Source organism: Lepidochelys kempii, chromosome 7 (assembly GCF_965140285.1).
Source record: "Lepidochelys kempii isolate rLepKem1 chromosome 7, rLepKem1.hap1, whole genome shotgun sequence".
Taxonomy (NCBI): Eukaryota; Metazoa; Chordata; order Testudines; family Cheloniidae; genus Lepidochelys; species Lepidochelys kempii.
This window is the reverse complement of record NC_136386.1, coordinates 90,335,622-90,354,734: the sequence shown is the minus strand read 5'-3', so window position 1 is coordinate 90,354,734 and position 19,113 is coordinate 90,335,622. Positions and strand designations below refer to the sequence as shown.

The following is a 19,113-nucleotide window of genomic DNA, read 5'->3' as shown; positions in this document are numbered from 1 at the left end:
TCCCAGAGACTTCCATCCTCTTCAACAGCACAGAGGCTGTCAGATTTGGGGTGAGACTGCTCTATTGTGTCAGGCTAGTACTGCTCTACTGTGTCCCTGAAAGTCTTGTCTATGTACGTCTCTCTTGGCTCCTCCAGTTCAGCCACTCTGGTCTCAAAAGCCCATACTCTATCTCTGATGCCCCTGAGTGGCTTGCACCGAATGTACACACTTGCCACCTGCCCACAAGGCAGCTAATCATATATGCTGCGTTCAGTGGGCAACCCCTACTCTGCTGCTGGACTTCCACCTGCGGGATTTTTACTCTTGTGGGGGTGGGGTAGGGTTGTTGGTTCTTTGTGTGTCACTTTTTTTTCCTTGGGGGAGGGGTGTTATTGACTTAAGTTTAGAGACTGTATATTAGGTGTATCTTGCTCTCACGCTCCCTCCCAATTCCCCCACAAAAGTCCCATGTGGTGCTCCTGTTTGCTAGCTCTTCTATTTGCTGAGGGGCTGGCTTTTTAAACTCCTGTTCTCCCTGAGTTAGCCCCACCTCCTCATTAAGGAAGCCTAAAGAAATTAGAGATACAAAAAATCGCAGGCTAGAGCCTCATTAGGAAGATCTCAGCCTTGCCTAGCAGGCCGCTAAGGTCAGCACATAGCCCACCAACAGACCACACTATGAAGTTCAAGCAAGCAAGAACATAAAAATTAACAAAAACAAACTTACCCCAAGGGTCATAATAGTCACTCTTCTTATACCTGGAGAGCTCCCTTGTAAAACTCCTCTGTTTGCTAGCTTCTCTGGTCACTTAGGAGCTGGCTTTTTAAACCCCTCTCCTCCCTGGATTGACTAACATGCTGCTTCTCAACCCAAGGATCACAAGCAGGTTTCGAGGGTGGAGTGAAGTGACAAAATCACTCTCCCCTTCTTTATGGGCAGAATGGAGGTAGGGATCCTGAAACATTTTTCTGTTCATAACATGAAGTCCAGGTATTGAAAAAGGTTGCGAAGCACTGAACTGCCACTTTCATCAGTAAAGGTCTTCTCCCGTTACTAAAAATTCACAGCAACGTAAAGTCAAATTATTTAAGAACAGAGACCCCCAGATTTCTCTTCCCAGCGAATTTTTCTTGTAGTAACTCTAGAAAAATTTCAGTTCCCTACTTCACTAATCCCTTACATTTTCATTAACATTAAGAGTAACTGAATGGAGATTAACCAGTTTTTACTACAAATTCAACCCAAAGAACTATGTATTATATTTACAGAATTAATTCTAAAACGTACCGTATTGCAAGCTAGTTAGCTCATTGCTCTAAATTACTCTTGATCAAATACATTTTGTACACTATAGCTTATATGGCATGCTATATAGTATGAAATGATTAAACAAAGGAAGTTTACAAAAAGGGAGTTCTTATTTTGGCACAGTATTTATGAAGTAAGAACTTTGCAGAAGACCCAATCAGAAATAATCTGGAGGTATATACTTATGGCATCGCTACAAGACAGCTGCATTGGTGCAGAACTCCAACACAGACAGCTAATATTGACTTTTTTCAAAGCGCGCTAAGTATGTCAAATGCAGAAAACATACAGAGAGGAAAAACAGCAGCAAAGGTTATTCTCAAAGCTTCAAGCAATTCTTGAAAAATCTCAAACCCATACAGCAAAAAAAAAAAAAAATAAATAAACAATGCTTAATGTCAAGTGCAAGGGCCACCAGATACTTGGGGATTTTTCTGCTATTTCACAATCGCAAAGGTAGAATGGGCTAGTGGACTGAGAAACAGCCTAGACTCCAGAATTCCTGAGTTCTCAGATAAGACTAAACAATATTCTGCTTTGGGCAAGTCACTAAGGGGGGAGGAGGGAGAGAAAACCTGGATTTGTGCTGGAAATGGCCCACCTTGATTATCATACACATTGTAAGGAGAGTGATCACTTTAGATAAGCTATTACCAGCAGGAGAGTGGGGTGGGGGGAGAGAAAACCTTTTGTAGTGGTAAACACCCATTTTTTCATGCTTTGTGTATATAAAAAGATCTTTTGTACTTTCCACAGTATGCATCCCATGAAGTGAGCTGTAGCTCACGAAAGCTTATGCTCAAATAAATTGGTTAGTCTCTAAGGTACCACAAGTACTCCTTTTCTTTTCACTAAGCTTGTGTCTTAATTTCCCCATCTTTAAAATTTACTTTACAGGAATATAGCAAAACTGAGTATTTGTAGGGTGTTTTGAATAGGTAAGTTATGTATTATCCAGTTCCCCCTGCCAGCCCATAACAAGTGCTCTAGTCCCCTCCAAACTAATGGAACCTTCCCACACTACAGGTAAGTAGGGGACAAAGAGCAGACATCCATACCTTTCTGAAATATCAGAAACCTTTAAAATAACTTTCGATCATGAGAAACTGAGATTGGTTTTGAACTCATAGGCAGCATTCCTCTCCATGGTACTTTACAAGTTAATTCATGCAAAAACTTTTCTGTAAAAGCATTTCAAGTTGGTCACTTTTGAAAGTTTAGTTTGCAGATTCTCATCTGTATTCATGATGAAATACAGGAACATTTATTTAAATCAGTGGCTGGAGTACGAGTTTTTCATTTACAGCTCAATTGTATTATTTTATCCAGCATTTTCAATATATATTTACGGAAAAAGTTGCAACTTTTAGGTCTTATACTAATACTGTAAAATGGAGAGTAATTAGGACTTCATTTGCATTAACCGCTAGTTTCCTAAAATACACTATATAATTTCAAGACACAGACAATGGCTAAAGCTGCATTAGGAGAGAGCTTTAAGGGGGAGGGAAGGATGCACTCGTACGTACATCAATAGGAGAGTACAGCAAATATGGAAAAACTATTGACAGTCTCCACAGCTACCTTTCACCTTGTACAGCAACAGGCAGTGCTCTGGTAATGTTCAACTACACAAGACACCCACCACCAGGGGAAAGTATCTTTTACCTATTAAAATTACACAAGATGGGAAGTTAAGCGATACCCAAGCATCAAATATAACTCCATGAAGTGACTATATTTAACACTAAGAGCTATCTAGAGAAATGAAATACCCTGGGTGAAACCTATTTGTCACAAGCCTGGGTCTGAACAAAAGGCAACAACAGCTCTTATATTATGGTTTAAATGGTTCATTTAATTTTTTTTCCCAAAGTTTCTCAAACTCTAAATTAGGCCCCTAAAGTTTATGGCTTCTTCTACACTGGATAAGTATTTTATTTAACATTATTAATAAATCTATCCTGTCTGGTGGGTTAATTAATACAGAACACTGAAGGGTCAGTGATCCGGGAACAAGTCATAAAATGGAGACCAGCAGAGAGCTGCCTAACTACAAATAATTGCTGCAGAAAGACACAAGAGTACTACAGAATTACCTTTAAAAACAAGTTACTAACCTTTCTGTAAAAAGAAAAGGAGTACTTGTGGCACCTTAGAGACTAACCAATTTATTTGAGCATGAGCTTTCGTGAGCTACAGCTCACGTCATCGGATGCCTACCGTGGAAAGTGTAGATCTTATTATATACACGCAAAGCAACGAGATGTGTTGCTTGGGTCCATTCCACGTTAGTTGTGCGCACGCTGCTAGCAGAGTCACCGGATATTTTTTGCTCCGTGGTATCCCTTGTGCCGGCTCTAATGCCCTCCAGTGCTGCACGCTCATGCACCCGGTATAAGGGGCCTGTCTGGCTCCCCACCCTCTAAGTTCCCTCTTGCTGGCTAACTCTGATCATGGGGCAGTGGGTTGTGGAATGGACATGAGCAATACATCTTGAATAACCGTTACAGAAACGTTAGTAACCATTTTTTCTTCTTCAAGTGCTTGCTCATGTCCATTCCATGTTAGGTGACTCCCAAGTGGTACCATAGGAGGTGAGCTCAGTGGTTCAGAGGACATGTGGATTGAAACACTGCTCTACCAAATGCAGCATCATCTCTAGCCTCCTGGGTGATGGCATAGTGGGATGAAAAAGTATGTACCGATGACCAAGTCTCTACTCTACAAATATCCTGGACTGGGACCTGGTCCAGAAATGGTGCTGAGGAAGCATGAACTCTCGTTGAGTGGGCAGTCAAGATGGCAGGAAGTGGGGCACCCGCCAGCCCATAGCACCTGCGAATGCAGGAAGTGATCCAGGAGGAAATTCTTTGGGCTGAAATTGGCAGGCCTTTCATCCCGTCCACTATTGCCATAAAGAGCTGTGTGGACTTATAGAATGGTTTAGTCCATTCTATATAGAAAGCTAGGGCATGCCTAACGTCCAGTATGTGAAGATGCTACTCATCCTTATTATTGTGTGGTGTCAGGAAGAATACTGGCAGGAAGATAGCCTGATTACTATGAAACTGCGAAACCACCTTCGGGAGGAATAAGGGGGTGGAGGCAAAGTTGTACCTTGTCCTTAAAGGACACCATATATGGGGGGTCTGATGTAAGGGCCACGATCTTTGAGACCCTCCTGGCCGAGGTAATTGCTACCAGGAAGGTGACCTTCTAGGAGAAGTACAACAAAGGGCACAATGCAAGCAGCTCAAAGGGAGGGCCTGTCAGTCTTGAGAGGACGAGGTCCCACCGTGCAATGGGCTCACAAATCTGCATGTATAGTCTCTCTAAGCCCTTGAGGAAGCAAACGGACATTTTTTGGGGGGTGGGGACAGCCTACCATCCACCAGAAGGTAGAAGGCAGAAATGGCTGCTAGGTGTACCTTAAATTGATGAAATGGCTAGGCCCAGCTGTTTCAGATGAAGCAGATACTTCAGCACAGACTGGCGAGATGACTTAGTGGGTCAGAAGCCTTGTTGGGATGACCACACAGAAAAACACTTCTACTTGGCAAGCTAAGTTGCTCTAGTAGATGGTTTCCTACTACCTAGCAATACCTGGTGGACTTTGTCTGAACAGGCCAGCTCTGCTTGGTTTAACCATGGAGCTTCCACCCGGTCAGGAGGAGGGCCTTGTGGTTCAGGTGGAGCAATCAGCTGTGATCCTGTGAGATCAGGTCTGGGAGTGAAGGGAGCAGCATCGGGGTCGCTATTGACAGGTCTAATAATGTGCCAAACCAGTGCTGGCATGGTCATGCTGGGGCTATAAGAATAACCTTCGCTCTGTCCTGCTTGAATTTGAGTAAGACTTTGTGCACAAGAGGAATGGGAGGAAATGTATAGAACAGGTGCTTTGTCCAAGGGAGCAGGAAGGCACCTATGAATGAGCCCAGGCTACACCCATGTAGAGAGCAAAACTGCTGAGACTTCCTTTTTTCTTGGTTACAAATAGATCTGAGAGGAGCCCCTCCTCCCCCACTGCTGGAAGATGGTCCTGGCTACAATTGGGGTAAAGGAACCTGCGGAGGTGATCTGCCAGATTGTTCCAGGCACCCACAAGGTGAGAAGCTTTTAGGTGGATCAAGTGCTTTATGCAGAACTCCCACAAGTGAATGGCCTCTTGACACAGGAGAGAAAGAACATGACCCCACCTGATATAAAACATGGCTGCTGTGTTGTCTGTAAGGACTCACACAACCTTGTCTGCAATCTGGGGTAAAAACACCTGGCATGCTAAGTGGACTGCTCTGAGCTCTCTGACATTTATATGTAAGGAGAGCTCCTCCTAGGACCACAGACCTTGAGTTCTGAGGTGCTCAAGCTGAGCCCCGCAACTTAGCTCAGATACATCCGAGCTTAGGGATAGTTAGGGTTGGGAACCGATAAAGGGAATGCCCAAGCCTACCATCTAGGGGTCCCTCCACCAATCTAGAGAGGCAAGGACCTGGGCAGGAACTGCAAGCACTGAGACCAAATGAGGATGATTTGGCAAGTATGCTGAGGCCACCCACACTTGAAGGAGTCTGATGCGCAGTCTTGCCTGCTTACCATGTATGCACACGCAGCCATATAACCCAATAGTCTGAGGCAGAAACAGGCTATCATGATGGGGCAGACCTTGACCTGCGATATCAGGGATGACATTATCTGGAAGCAAGCCTCTGGGAGGAAGGCTCTGGCTGAGGTGGAATCGAGCACCGCACCAATTAACTATCCTCTGAATGGGGATGAGCATTGACTTCTCCTAATTTATCAGCAGGCCTGGTGCTTGGAAGGTAGCTTGGATCAGGTGGATGCCAGCTCTCACCTGGGACTCGGACCAGCCCTTGATCAGCCTGTCATCAAGAGTAGACTGGCACCCCTTGCCTTCTGAAGAAGGCTGCCACTACTACCATGCATTTTGTGAATACTTGAGGGGCTGTCGCCAGGCCGAAGAGGAAGATGGTGAACTGGTAGTGGGTCTGGTTCATGACAAAACCTGAGAAATCTTATGTGGCCCCAAAGTATGGAGATGTGAAAATAGACATCTTAAGTCAAGGGCACCATACCAGTCCCCTGAATCCAGGGAGCGAATAATGGAGGCCAGGGAGACCAGGTGGAACTTCAGTATCCTCAGGTAAGTGTTGAGGAAGTGCAGGTCTAGGATGGGTCTGAGACCCCCTTTGGCCTTCGGGATTAGGAAATAATGGGAGTAAAACTCTTTCCCTCTCAAGCTCTGAAGTAGCTTCTCTGTAGTCCCTACCCAGAAGAGGGGTTGCATTTTCTGGGCAAAAACTGCTCATGAGAAGAGTCCCTGAAGAGGGACGAGGAAGGGAGGTGGGATGGAGGAATTGAAATAAACTGGAAAGTGTAACCTTCCTCCACCGTCCTCAGTACTCAGCAGTCCAAGGTGATGAGGGACCATGCCAGGCTGAAGTGGGAGAGATGGCTTGAAAACAAGAAAGGGGCAGTATCCAGTACAAGAACTGGTATAATGTCCTTGGGCGCCCCATAAAAAGTTCTGCTTGGAGCCTCCCATCTGTGAAGACTCGGTAGAGAGGCTGAAGCGGGGGTGGGTGGATGATCGTGTTTATAACCTGTTTTGCTTCTTAAACAGGTCTGGGTGTGGCGGCAAAGCCGAGAAGTGGACTGGTTGTTGCGGCCCGAAGTGTTTCCTCAAAGGCACTACAGCACATGGACCCAGGGACTTGAGAGTGGCTCTAAAATCCTTCTGGCTGTGAAGCTTCATATCCGTTTGCTCAGAGAAGAGCAAAGTGCCTTCAAACAGAAGGTCCTGGATGGGTTGTTGGTTCTCCGCTGGGTGACTTGAGGACTGGAGCCAAGAGCATCTGCGCATGATCACTACAGAAGCCATGGAACTAGCCACTGAATCTGCAGCATCCAGGGTGGGCTGTAGGGAGGCCCTGGCCACAGACTTCCCTTCCTCCACCACAGAAGAAAACTCCTGCCTGGAATTCTGGGGAAGAGAGTCCTTGTACTTCTTCATTGACTCCCAGACATTAAAACCGTATCTCCCCAGCAACATCTACTGGTTGGAGATGCAGAGCTGTAGACCCTGTCAAAGTCAGATTCAGGACTCACATAATTTGTCAGACCACTCTGTTTATTAGCAGAGCGCCTTGCTAATGCACCCAGATGTGAGCCCCTCTCTGAGGCCCAAGATAACCTATTTACACAGCTAAGCCAAAGCCAATTTAACATAAGAGAGACAAAAGAAAGCAGAAACTGACAAATATACATACATATCTTATTTGCATACTAACGTTTACCAATCTCCTAGCTCAGTAGGAGCTCTAAGTTGATTAGTTTGAGGACCCATTGTCTCACACTCCTTAATGTTTCTCTTCCTGACAACTATATTTCAACAAACCCTTCAAGTAGCATTTCTTTAATGAATTATAATTTCAATATAATTCATTCTACTTTCAAAACCCCATATAGTTTAGACCTTTTTGGTAGAAAAGTTTATTCTCTGTACTCTCTTGCTTTGAAAGTTGTTTCTTGCTGTCCCTCTCGTTGGCTGCCAAGACCACCAGGGACCCCAGAAGGGGGTGGGCGTACAGGTACTCATAGCCCTGGGCACAGACAAAGTACTTCTTTTTCGCCCTGGTTTTGGTTAAGGCCCTTTGTTTGCTACAAGGCCTTAACCAATCCCATAATGGCCTAATCGAGAGGGCCGCTTCAATGGGCCCGCAGCAGACAAGGTATCGACCACGCAGTGGGAGAATTCTTTGATTAACTCCAGCTCCAGCCCAAACACCGAGGCCACACTTTCCAACAACTCCGAGTGAGCTAAGAGTCATTGGGGGTGAGGTGGGGGAAGGGATACATGTGTCCCAGACACTTCCTCATCTTGGGAGGAGGAAGAAGAGACCAGCACCGGCAGGGGGTCCTCTTCCTCTCCTTATGCACCAACCGGGTCCTGTAGATCTAGTTCCTGAGGCTCGGTACTGGGCTTGGTACTGGAGTCCAGGTCAGGTGCCGGTTGTAGGGATGGAAGCTCTCTTCTCTCTGAGTCTATGGAGTATGAGTATCTGGAAGAGGGCCCTTGAATATGGGGAAACCCCTATGGGTTCCAAAATGGCCACTGCATCTGCATAGGCCAGTGCCCACTGGGCCAAGTTCTCGGCAGTACCTCTGTGTCTGGGTCCATCAACTGGCAGAGCTGCCCAGGGCGGAACTGGCTGACAACGAGCCTTCCTCCAGAGACCATGGAGGGGCAATACCTGTCAGTCTGGGGAACAGTGCCGAGGTGGGAAGACCTGTGTCAAGGCAGGCAGGAACGGTTTCCCTCTAGACAGTACTGAGGGCAGGAGTGGCAGAAGCTCCCTAGAAGTGTGGGGGCTACCAACCTGTGCCTCTGCCCCCTTGCTGCCCCTTCTTCCCAAGATCTCGCACCACACCTTTTCTCTAACCCTCCACCATCATGCTGCCCATTCCCTCCAAGGCCCTGCCCTCACACTGTCCTTTCCCCCAAGGCCCTGCTTCTGCACTACCTCTTCCTGAGGCCTTGCCCCCTGCTTGCTCCTCTCAAGCTCCTTCCCCCGTTGCTTTCCCTTACAGCTGGCAAAGTTGAGAATAATTGTCTTAGTCACCCATTTTCCCCCCTTGATAGTCATTGGGTAATTTAAGTAAAAATATTTCTCAGCTCGATAAGTACTGGATTGGACTGAAAGAGCTTGAGATGTAGTTTAAGCTGTACACAATCAGCATTTTCCATCTGGTGATTTATAAGTTACAGTGCTTTATGCAGATGGATTTTTGTATAATCCCCCCCAGCTTTGGGAGCCAGATTTTTCCTTCCGTAGCTGCAAAATCAATAAGGCTCTCTGAAGAGCTGTTCATCACACAGGAAATGTAAAGCAAATTGAAGTAAAATTCTCAGCAATTGCAGTTTAATACAGATGAAAAATCATCACATGAAGGCAAAAATAGTACTTTAAACAAAAAATAAAAATAGGAACTTATTGAATGTTGCTATATAATCATCATTGAATTGATGCTCAAGAGCTGCTACACTGATGAAAATACAAGGAAATTAAACTTTAATGGAATAGAAATGGCATGTTTATTTACAATGAGAAGGTACACATGTTCAGGGTTTAAGTTTACTGAAGAAAAATATTTCTCACAATATTATTTATATTTCCATAGTTCCTAGAAGTCTTAGTCACAGAGCAGGACTCCACTGTGTTAGGTGCTATACAAACACATGTTTAAAGTGTCAAATTTCTGGGGCACAAAAGATGAGAGCAAGAAATATACTCATTTTTTCCTTAAGATATTATTGTAATTATTTTAAAAAAGACTGGCTTCAGTCATGATTAGGGCCCTACTAAATACATGGCTGTGAAAAACGTGTCATGGACCATGCAATCAGACCAACCCTGTGAAATCTAGTTATTGGAGGGGAAGGGAACGGCTGGGGAACCTACCAGGCCTTCGGCTCCAGCTGCTAGTCTTGGCCAGGCTGGGGAGGAACAGGACTTGCTCTTCCCCTGCACAGCCACTTGTGGGAAGTGGGGGGGCGGGGAAGGGAAATCAGACCCACCTCCGGGTACCTACCCCAGCTGCAGAAAGCTCCAGGACTGAGCAGCAGCCCTGGAGCTTCCTGCAGTGGTAGGAAGTTGATAGAGATGGGGCTGATCTCCCCTGTGCTTCTGAGAGCACTCCAGCCAGGGGCTCTTAGCTACTAGTTCTGGCTGGGCTGGGGAGGGACAGGACTTGCTCTTCCCCTGCAGGGCCGCACTTGCGGGGGAGATCAGATCCACCTTCGGGTACTTACCCTGTGCTGCTGGGAGCAACCTGTAGCCAGGGGAGGTACCCACCTGAACCTCCAGCAACCTCCTGTGGCTACAGGAAGCTCCAGGGCTGCTGACCAGTCCCAAAGCTTCCTGCAGCCACAGGAGATACCTGGAAGCAGGTCTGATCTGCCCCAAGAGTGGCTGTGCAGGGGAAGAGCTCGTCCTGTCCCTCCCCAATCTGGCCAGAACTAGCAGCTAGGAGCCCCCGGCTGGGACACTCCCAGTAGCACCTCTAGGTCAGACCCATCTCCACCTCTAGCTCCAGGGGTACTGCCTTCAGAGCCCAGAAGTGAGAGTGGCAATCCCATGACCCCACTACAAGAGCTCTGCGACCCCTCCACAACCTTCCCTTTGGATCACAACCCCCGCAGTTACAACACCATGAAATTTCAGATGGAAACTTCTGAAAACATGGAATTGACTAATTTTCAAATCCTATGGCTGTGAAATTGACCAGAATGGACTGTGAATTTGGTAGGGCCCTAGTCATGATAGTTATTTATTCTAATTCTTTAAATTGCATTTCACTCCTTTAAGTTGTGTATCAGAAATATTAATATAGTCTGTTAGAAGTTTAATTTGGCATACTATTATCCTTTCAAATAAGACCCCCCACAAAGATCAGTAAATACAATGCATTCCAAAATACAAATTGAAAAATAAAGTTATTGGTTACTATGTAGGTAATGTACATCAATCCCCACTTCAAGGTTTACATTAACCAGAGAAAGGTACATCAATACGATTATGCTAATATAAAATTTCAAATAAAGCAGTTACTAACTGTATTTGCAAGAAATTGCAGTATTTGCCAGAGACCCTTGTGTAGTTATTGTTGCTGACAGAGCTACTGAGATTAGATATCTCTTTACACCAAATAGGGTGAGACTTTTCATACTTCACAGTACTAAAAGGTTTGGCCAAAGCCAATTATTTTCATCCAAGCACCTACAGCACCACTGCAAATACATACTACATATAGTAAAAAATACTGGACAACTTTACGCTAGCCAGAATTACAGCGTTGAGATTTGCTGTTTAGTATGAAAAATTAAGAGGTGGTCAGCTAAAAGATGCCAGAAAGATTGCTCTAGCTTCAAACAATTCTTAGTAAAGACTATTTCAAGTATTCAATAGTAGCATTAAATATAAGAGATCCAATGTTGTAGTCAGAGTGTTTTTGATTGCAGAACGATTGCAAATTAAGGCTTCAACTGATAAGTAAAACGTACCTACAGTGTTACTTTGCCAAGATTTTACTATTAAAAAAGTAACAAATTAGTTTTGCTCATACCTCTCCAGAAACAAGGAGTACCTTGCATCAGCACAAGTAAGGTCTCAAATGCATAACTTAGAAAGCTTGCCAAAGGAAAAAGATTATTCAAGTCATAGTGAATACTGTGGCATTAAGGTTCCAATCATGCAATTGGCCACAAGACACAGCAGTCTACCTGTGCATTGCTGACAGCAGGACTAGGACCCAACTCTGTAATAGAGCACACTTACCATCTTTCTTAGTTTCCTTTTTCATTTACTATACAGCAAGTTTATTTTAAATTTACCAGGTTATACTAAAATCACCCAACCCAAGTTAAAAGTTTAAGGAGCAGTTACAACGTTCATGTAGTACATTTTCAAAATATGTATTTGCATCTGTAACCTTTTATTAGAATTCTGCAAAATTAAAGCCACTGTCGGGAATAACCAGCTCCAAAAACATTTGATTATGCCAAACGAGTAAATCAAGCTTCAGTTTTCCAAAACACCTTACACATAATACAGCAGTACCCAAATAGCACAATTTCAATTTTCAAACTGATTTTCCACCAAGCACATTGATTGACTGGCAGACTCTACTGAATTGTCCTCCACTGAAAAACAGAACCCACCTCCGCTTCCCTTTACACATTCCTCCTCCCCCCACCCCACCCCGCAAAAGCCTCCATGCACTACAGTGGATGGGACTACTCAGTGGTACCTCCATCTTGGAGCAAATTTAAGTGAATGAACAAGGCAGCTGCTTTAGTTATAGGAGGCTTATGTCCAATTTGTCTTTATACTCCAGTTTTGTCATCTGATCCCTTTTAATAAACTTCATAGGTGAAATCCTAGCTCCTAGAAGTGGAAAAAACTTCCAACTTCAATGGGGAAAACACTTCATCCCATAAGGTTCAAAACCAGAACACAGTCTCATTAAAACAAGGTGACTCATTCCTGGAAACAGAAGTTTATTTGTTTCAGGGGGGCTTTTCACGATTCCTTATGCTTACTTTGTATTTAAGCTAAGTGTGTTTAGAAAAAGTTTAATTCTTCATAGCTTTTCTCCCACTTGCTCCTGCAGTGAAGCCCATAAAAATGAGTATTATGAAAATGCTTATTATGACAAGTAACTGAAGTCATATACTACTATAGCTTCAAGATAGGATCAAGCAAGAGAAAAAGCTGATATGAAGATGGAGATAAAACAGAAAAGATCATACAAATACTGACAGTTCATTTCTTTGCCACATTTGCTTCAGGATGAATGATGTTCCTTATCCATCCTATCAGTACTTGATTCACTTAAAAGATAACTGCAGTGATTTAGCTTTACTAAAGGTACTAATATTTCACTAAGAATGTTTCCAAATGTTTAGAAATTCCCACCGTTTTAGTAATTCCATTCAGTGACAAACCATTATCCCTTCATTGAGATTGTCATATTTATAATACAGCATTGTACTGCCCAGCATAATGCTAAGCCTTGCAAAACAGATTGAAACTATAAAAATATAGGTATGGTTCCATTAGAAACGTATTAAAAATCAAATTATTTCAAAATTATTTTGAGTTCAAATTTTATATTCCAGAAAGTTATTTTATCATCTGATTTGACCCTACTCATTCAATTAACCAATATGACTTGCGAACAATAGAATACATGAGCAAAATTTTCAATAGCACGCAAGTGAAACTCAGTGGGATTTAGGCACTTAGAATCTTACTCCTTATAATTTTGCAACTGCTCGAGTTTCATTAGTTTCTATGGGTCTTGATGTTTCTCGGGGTCTTGACTTTTCTCAATCTGATCTGCCTAATGAGACAATCATGATAATGGATTCTATTTGACTGTTTTCTGTATCTGTATTCTATTTCAGACACTTATTCTTTGTAACTATCTGCATTCTTTATATTAAAATTTTCTTTACAGTATCTTACATTTTTCAGTGGCAATTAATCCTACTTTAATACAGGTGCAATCTCCTTTAAAAATTAGCAATACTGTACTCAAGGAACAAGTAGTCCATTCTTTTAGAATAAACAGTCCTGTTTCAAGGACTGGCTGGCACATAGACGGGGGTACATCTCCACTGCACTGGGAGTGTGCTTCCCAGCTCAGGTAGACAGACACATGTTAGCCCTGCTCGAGCTGCATGCAAAAACCATCAGTGTACCTGGAGGCAGCACAGGTAGTAGCTGGGGCTAGCCAAACGTGTATGAACCCAGGGTGTCCAGTGGGTTAGTACTCAGGTGGTTAGCTCGAGTGGCCACCCATGCTACTCTTGGCTACATTGCTGTTTAGCACGCTAGCTCAAGCGGAACTAGTGCATGTCTTTTGACCCAAGCTGGGAAGGACAGCCCCAGTTGCAGAGTAGACGTAGCCAAAAAAGCCCAAGGTGGCTAATATAATGATAGCATTTGGTTCCAGAACAATAATAAAAAAATCTCTGCCTGATAGTTATTAGACTTCACGATCACTACCACTTGTCAGAGGATGAGGAAATCCAGTCTGAATGGGGCCAAACATGCAATATTCGTACGCCTTACCCTGAACTGTTAAACAAGAACAGTGTGACATTGAAGGAGACCTATAAGACTGGCAGAGGATTGGTACATCTTCTAGAGCAACAGCCACTGCACGGCTTCAGAAAATTCAGGACACATCTCCCTCAGTGACCATTTAGCTCTGGCAGGTAGGCTGAAGAAGGCTTTATGCCATGGAAATTCAACTCCCTGCGTCTTTTTGGACGGATAATACCCCTGGGGGCACTATCCAAGGAAGCTGCTATGCTCAGAAGAGTGCAGGAATTAGAATCATGGCTGACTCCTGCCTAGACAGTGGTTGTGGAGAAAGCACTTTGCGCCCTTTCCTTCTTGAACCCTGAAAGGGCAGCCAATATCTAGCTGCAAAATAAGCAAATAGGAGAGGATCATTTTATGCCTGAGACATCAGAGAAACACTAAGAAACAGAAGGAAGGACAGAACGAGGGAGTCAGATGAGAGGGAAATGCCATCAGTCCCATTAAGTGCTATTCTGGTAAGCTAAAGTCTCCTGGTCCACTAAACCTATCTACTGTGCAAGCTTAGAAAACAGGAATAATATAAATAAATTATATAGTAATGCATATAAATGTATAAATATACTTTACCTTGCATCTTCATATTTGTAACAAATGCTTATCCCAACAGCCAGGTTAATTAAAGAAATTATTTTCAAAATTATGCTCACGCAATAGGGACAATATAGTTAGAATTTTAAGAAATCCCTGAATTAAGACATAGGAATAAGCATTTATTATCAGTTTAAAGATGTAAGAGAAGAATGTGAATATATGAGCAGGAAATAAAAAACCAACACTGATGAGAAACACTTGTTCACCACACACACACCAAACTGCATACCAGAAATCAATTTCCATGATATTTGCTCTGTTCTGCTCCCTCAAAGTTCATCAGTGGAAGTATCATTAGTTTTTGATAATTCGCATTCTTCACTGAAGTGGCAGTTTTGAAGGATGTCCTTATAATGGTTCTTCAGATCTGTGTACAGAGAGACAGTTTCCTCCGAGTGAGGAAATGGCAGCAGCTTTTCATTCAATAGTATCTGTACTTGGTACTCCTCCTCAGGGGTCTTAGCTTGGTCACAGTGATAAAGCACAAATATCAGGTTTGAGGCATAAGGCACAATGCGACCACTACGAAACTTCCGATGCATTTGTTTTTCGTAATTGTTAGCGGCAAGGGGCTCCTCATCCTTGAAGAAACCCATTAGAGCAAGCAGTGGCTGAAGGGTCTCTGCATGTCCAAATTGCAGGATTACAGGTGAAGAAATGGGCATGGAACTAGAAAACATAAAAGTGAAGCATAAGCAAGATAGTCATCTGTGTTTAAAAGCAAATACTAGCGTTCAGTTGTTAGCAAAAAGTGTAGATTATTTTAAACATTTGTTTTACACTGACGTTTACTAAAAACCCATTTGGAAACAGAGGTGTCCAACTATCTGAAACCTTTTATTTTAAAAAAACCAAAACATTTTAAAATGCATTTTGTAACAATCAAAAATGTAATTGCACTTTTAAAAAACGTTAGCAGCTGTATTTTACCTATTAAGTACTATTACTATCAATTAATTGCTAAGTAGTAACCAGAAGTTCTAGTACCCCAACAAAATGACGACTTATTTAGCATTACTGAAATATTCAGATGACTGAAATATTAGTATAGACAGGCAAAGCCTGTTCAGAAAGGACAAGCACGGAAAAAAACAGATGAAGGTTCCATTATATACTAAGACACTTGCTCTGATATCTGGTGAAAAGCAAACCTGTTGAAAGACTCTTGGTGAAGATAAAAGGAAAAAAAACCAGGGACAATGTCATGGCAGGAATCTACTATAAGGCCACCAAATCAGGAAGAAGAAGTGTATCAAGCATTTTTAGAATAAACCACAGAAGTATCCAAAGCACAGGACCTAGTGATAATGGAAGACGTTAGCTGCCCAAATATTTGTTCAAAAAATATATGGCAGGACACAGGTTGTCCACCAAGTTTTTAGAATGTACTGCGGACAGCATTTTTGTTTCAGAAGGTAGAGGGAGTAAATAGGGTCTGGTTATTTTAGATTTTATTCTGACAAATGGGGGAAATGGTTGAGAATCTGAAGGTGGAAGGCAACTTGTGTGAAGGTGACCACACACACACAAAAAAAGAGTTTGTGATTCTGAGGAAAGAGTGAGGGCAGCAGAATAAAAATATCTGATGATGAAAATCAGAGAAATGGTAGGCATGGTCACATGGGACAGAAATCTATGGGAAAAGGAATTCAGGAGAGGTGGCAGTTTCTAAGAGAGACACAATAATAAATGCACAACAGCAAATTATCCCAAGGTGGAGGACAGATAAGAACATCACTAAGAACAATGACTACGTCAGGTGCTTTTTAATAACTTGAAAGTCAAAGCAATTGTACAAACTGGAAACAAGGACAAGAACATACAAGGGAAAGCACAAAATAATAGTATGAACATGTACGGACAAAATCAGAAAGGCAAAACTGTAACTGAATTACTTTTTATCCTTTATGTTCCTGGCTAGTTGTAAGTCCATCACCTAACGGGAAAGGAAAGCAAACAACAGAGGACAGAGAAACTGAAGTGTTTAATGCCTATTTCACTTCATTCTTCACTAAAAAGGTTAATTATGACCTCATGTGAAACACATTTAATATTGACAAAGGGAAACAATCTTGGGTCAAAACAGGTTAAAGAGTATTTGGATAAATTAGATGTATTCAATTTTGCAGGGACACATGAAGTACACCCTACAGTACTTAAGGAACTAGCCAAAGTAATCGCTGAATCTTTAGTGATTATGTTTGAAAACTCATGGAGGTCTTAGAGTACTAGTGAAGGGCAAACAGAACCCATCTTTACAAAGGGGAACAGATAGGACCTAGGGAATTATAGGCCAGCTGGTCTAACTTTGATACCCAGAAAGATACTGATATAAATTATTAAACCATCAATTTGTTCAAACCTAGTGGATAAGGTGATAAGTACTAGCCAATATGAGTATGTATGTCAAAGCAACCTAGTTTCCTTCTTTGATAGGGTAACCAGCCCAGTAGCTAAGGAGGAAGCAGTAGACATGATAAATCTTGATTTTAGTAAGGCTTCTGACACAATCCTACATGACATTCTCTAAAGCAAACTAGGGAAATACGGTCTAAATTAAATTACCATAAGGTGGGTGCATAACTGCATTAACAGTTCTTAAAAAGTAGTTATCAGTGGTTCAATGACATGCTAGGACAACATTACTAGTGGGGCCCCAGAGGGTGGGCCCAGTACTATTCAATATTTTCATTAATGACTTGGATGAAAAAGCAGAGGGTATGCTTATAAAATCTGCAGGAAACACCTAACTAGGAGGGGATGTAAGCACAAATTCAAAATGACCTTTCAAAATTGGTCTAAAATCAACAAAATGAAATTCAATAAAGACAAGTGCAAAGTACTTTACTTAGGAAGGAAAAATCCAATGCACAAATACAAAACAGAGAAAAACTGGCCAGGCAACTGTATTGCAGAAAAGGATCTGGGGTTATAGTGGATCACAAATTGAATATGACTGGGGGCGGGGGGGGGGGGAGATATACCAGTTTTCAAACATGTAAAAGGTTATTATAAAGAGGATGATGATCAATTATTCTCTGTGTCCAGGGAGGGTACAACAACTAGTAATTGACTTAGTTTTCAGCAAGGGGGAATCAGGTTAGATATTAGGAAAAGCTTATAATTAAAAGGGTAGAGAAACACTGGAAAAGATTACTTAGGGAGGTTTTAGAATTCCCATCAGTGGAGGCTTTTAAAACCAGGTTAGACAAACACCTATCAGCAATGGTCTAGGTATACTTAATCCTGTCTCAGCATCAGTGGATCACCATATGACTTCTTGAGGTCCCTTGCAGCCCTACATATCTATGATTTATTGCAGTGCACTATAACTATGTTGAAACAGGTCAAGAAGAGTTGAACTGTGTGCATCCATATGATATATGAAGATTTATCTCAGATCGTCCATGCAAATTGTCAGGTTCAACCTCTTCCCTCTCAAAGTTAACTAACGTGTCTAATCACAAGCTAAGAACTTGGATATGAACTTTAAGACAAATTTTGGGATCCCATTGCTTCCTCCCCCAGCAGAAACCCTGGGAAGAGGCAGATAAGCAGGAAACCACTATAAAGTAAGCTTTATGGAGTCTTATATAAGTGGAGTTTCCTTACAAGGATTGATTTGGGAGATTATGGGGGGGACACAGAGAAGGCACCTATCTCCATCTGTTTCAAAATATAACACCAAGATTGCTCTCCATCATGAGACTTGTGTGTTGAAAAGTTTGCCAAAACTCTAACACATTGTTATTAAGCCTAAACAATCGAAAACATGATGCGTAAATAAGACAATGTTTTTGGATAGCCAATATAGTTTTCACTGTATTTTGTTCTGATGAATGTGAATTATTAGAATGACAATGCTTGGTTCTTCATTACACCGTGTAACTAAGGTAACCTAGGGGAGATGCGACCAGGGTCTCTTGTTTTTGGCCATTTGCTTATTTTAGGGAAAAAAGCAAAGATTGTTTAGCAAAGTAATACAACTTGTATTTAAGATACTGTTCCTCTTCAAATGCCCTGGATAAATACTTAAGTCAGCTCAGCATTTTATATGACAGCGCCATTTTAAATCACCTCATGTTTTAGAGTGAATCCAAGGGATAGCACCTAGGACGACTTAATAAAGCCCGCAAGTTGCAATCATCTTGAAGCTGGCAAGCTTTAAGGTTTCAAAACAGCAATTCTGGTACAGTAAGCCATTCAGAACCTCTAACTGTTATGACAAACATACAAGAGATAAGGGCAAATTAGTGCTAAGGTATAAATTATGTTAATTGCACAATTTATTAGCACTTCATGTTAATAAATAACATCAAACTGCAATAAAATTCAAGTATGTTTTTTGAGATTACAACTTTTAAGTAAAATGAAAAAAGGAGTACTTGTGGCACCTTAGAGACTAACAAATTTATCTGAGCATAAGCTTTCGTGAGCTACAGCATTTGTGCATCCGATGAAGTGAGCTGTAGCTCACGAAAGCTTATGCTCAAGTAAATTTGTTAGTCTCTAAGGTGCCACAAGTACTCCTTTTCT

General features: G+C 42.3%; 1 protein-coding gene across 3 annotated transcripts in view; it reads right to left on the bottom strand.

Annotated features, from left to right (window-relative positions):
* Positions 1-19,113, bottom strand: part of MINPP1 (multiple inositol-polyphosphate phosphatase 1) — a 119,376-nt gene that overhangs the window by 70,462 nt on the left and 29,801 nt on the right. For 2 of the 3 annotated variants that reach the window (XM_073353749.2, XM_073353748.1), the window contains exon 5: positions 14,807-15,246. In XM_073353749.2, the coding sequence (XP_073209850.1) occupies positions 14,847-15,246 (400 nt within the window). In that variant the 3' untranslated portion in view covers positions 14,807-14,846. Of the gene's footprint in view, positions 1-9,206; positions 15,247-19,113 lie in introns of those variants that run through there. The other variant, XM_073353747.1, reaches the window with a different exon arrangement.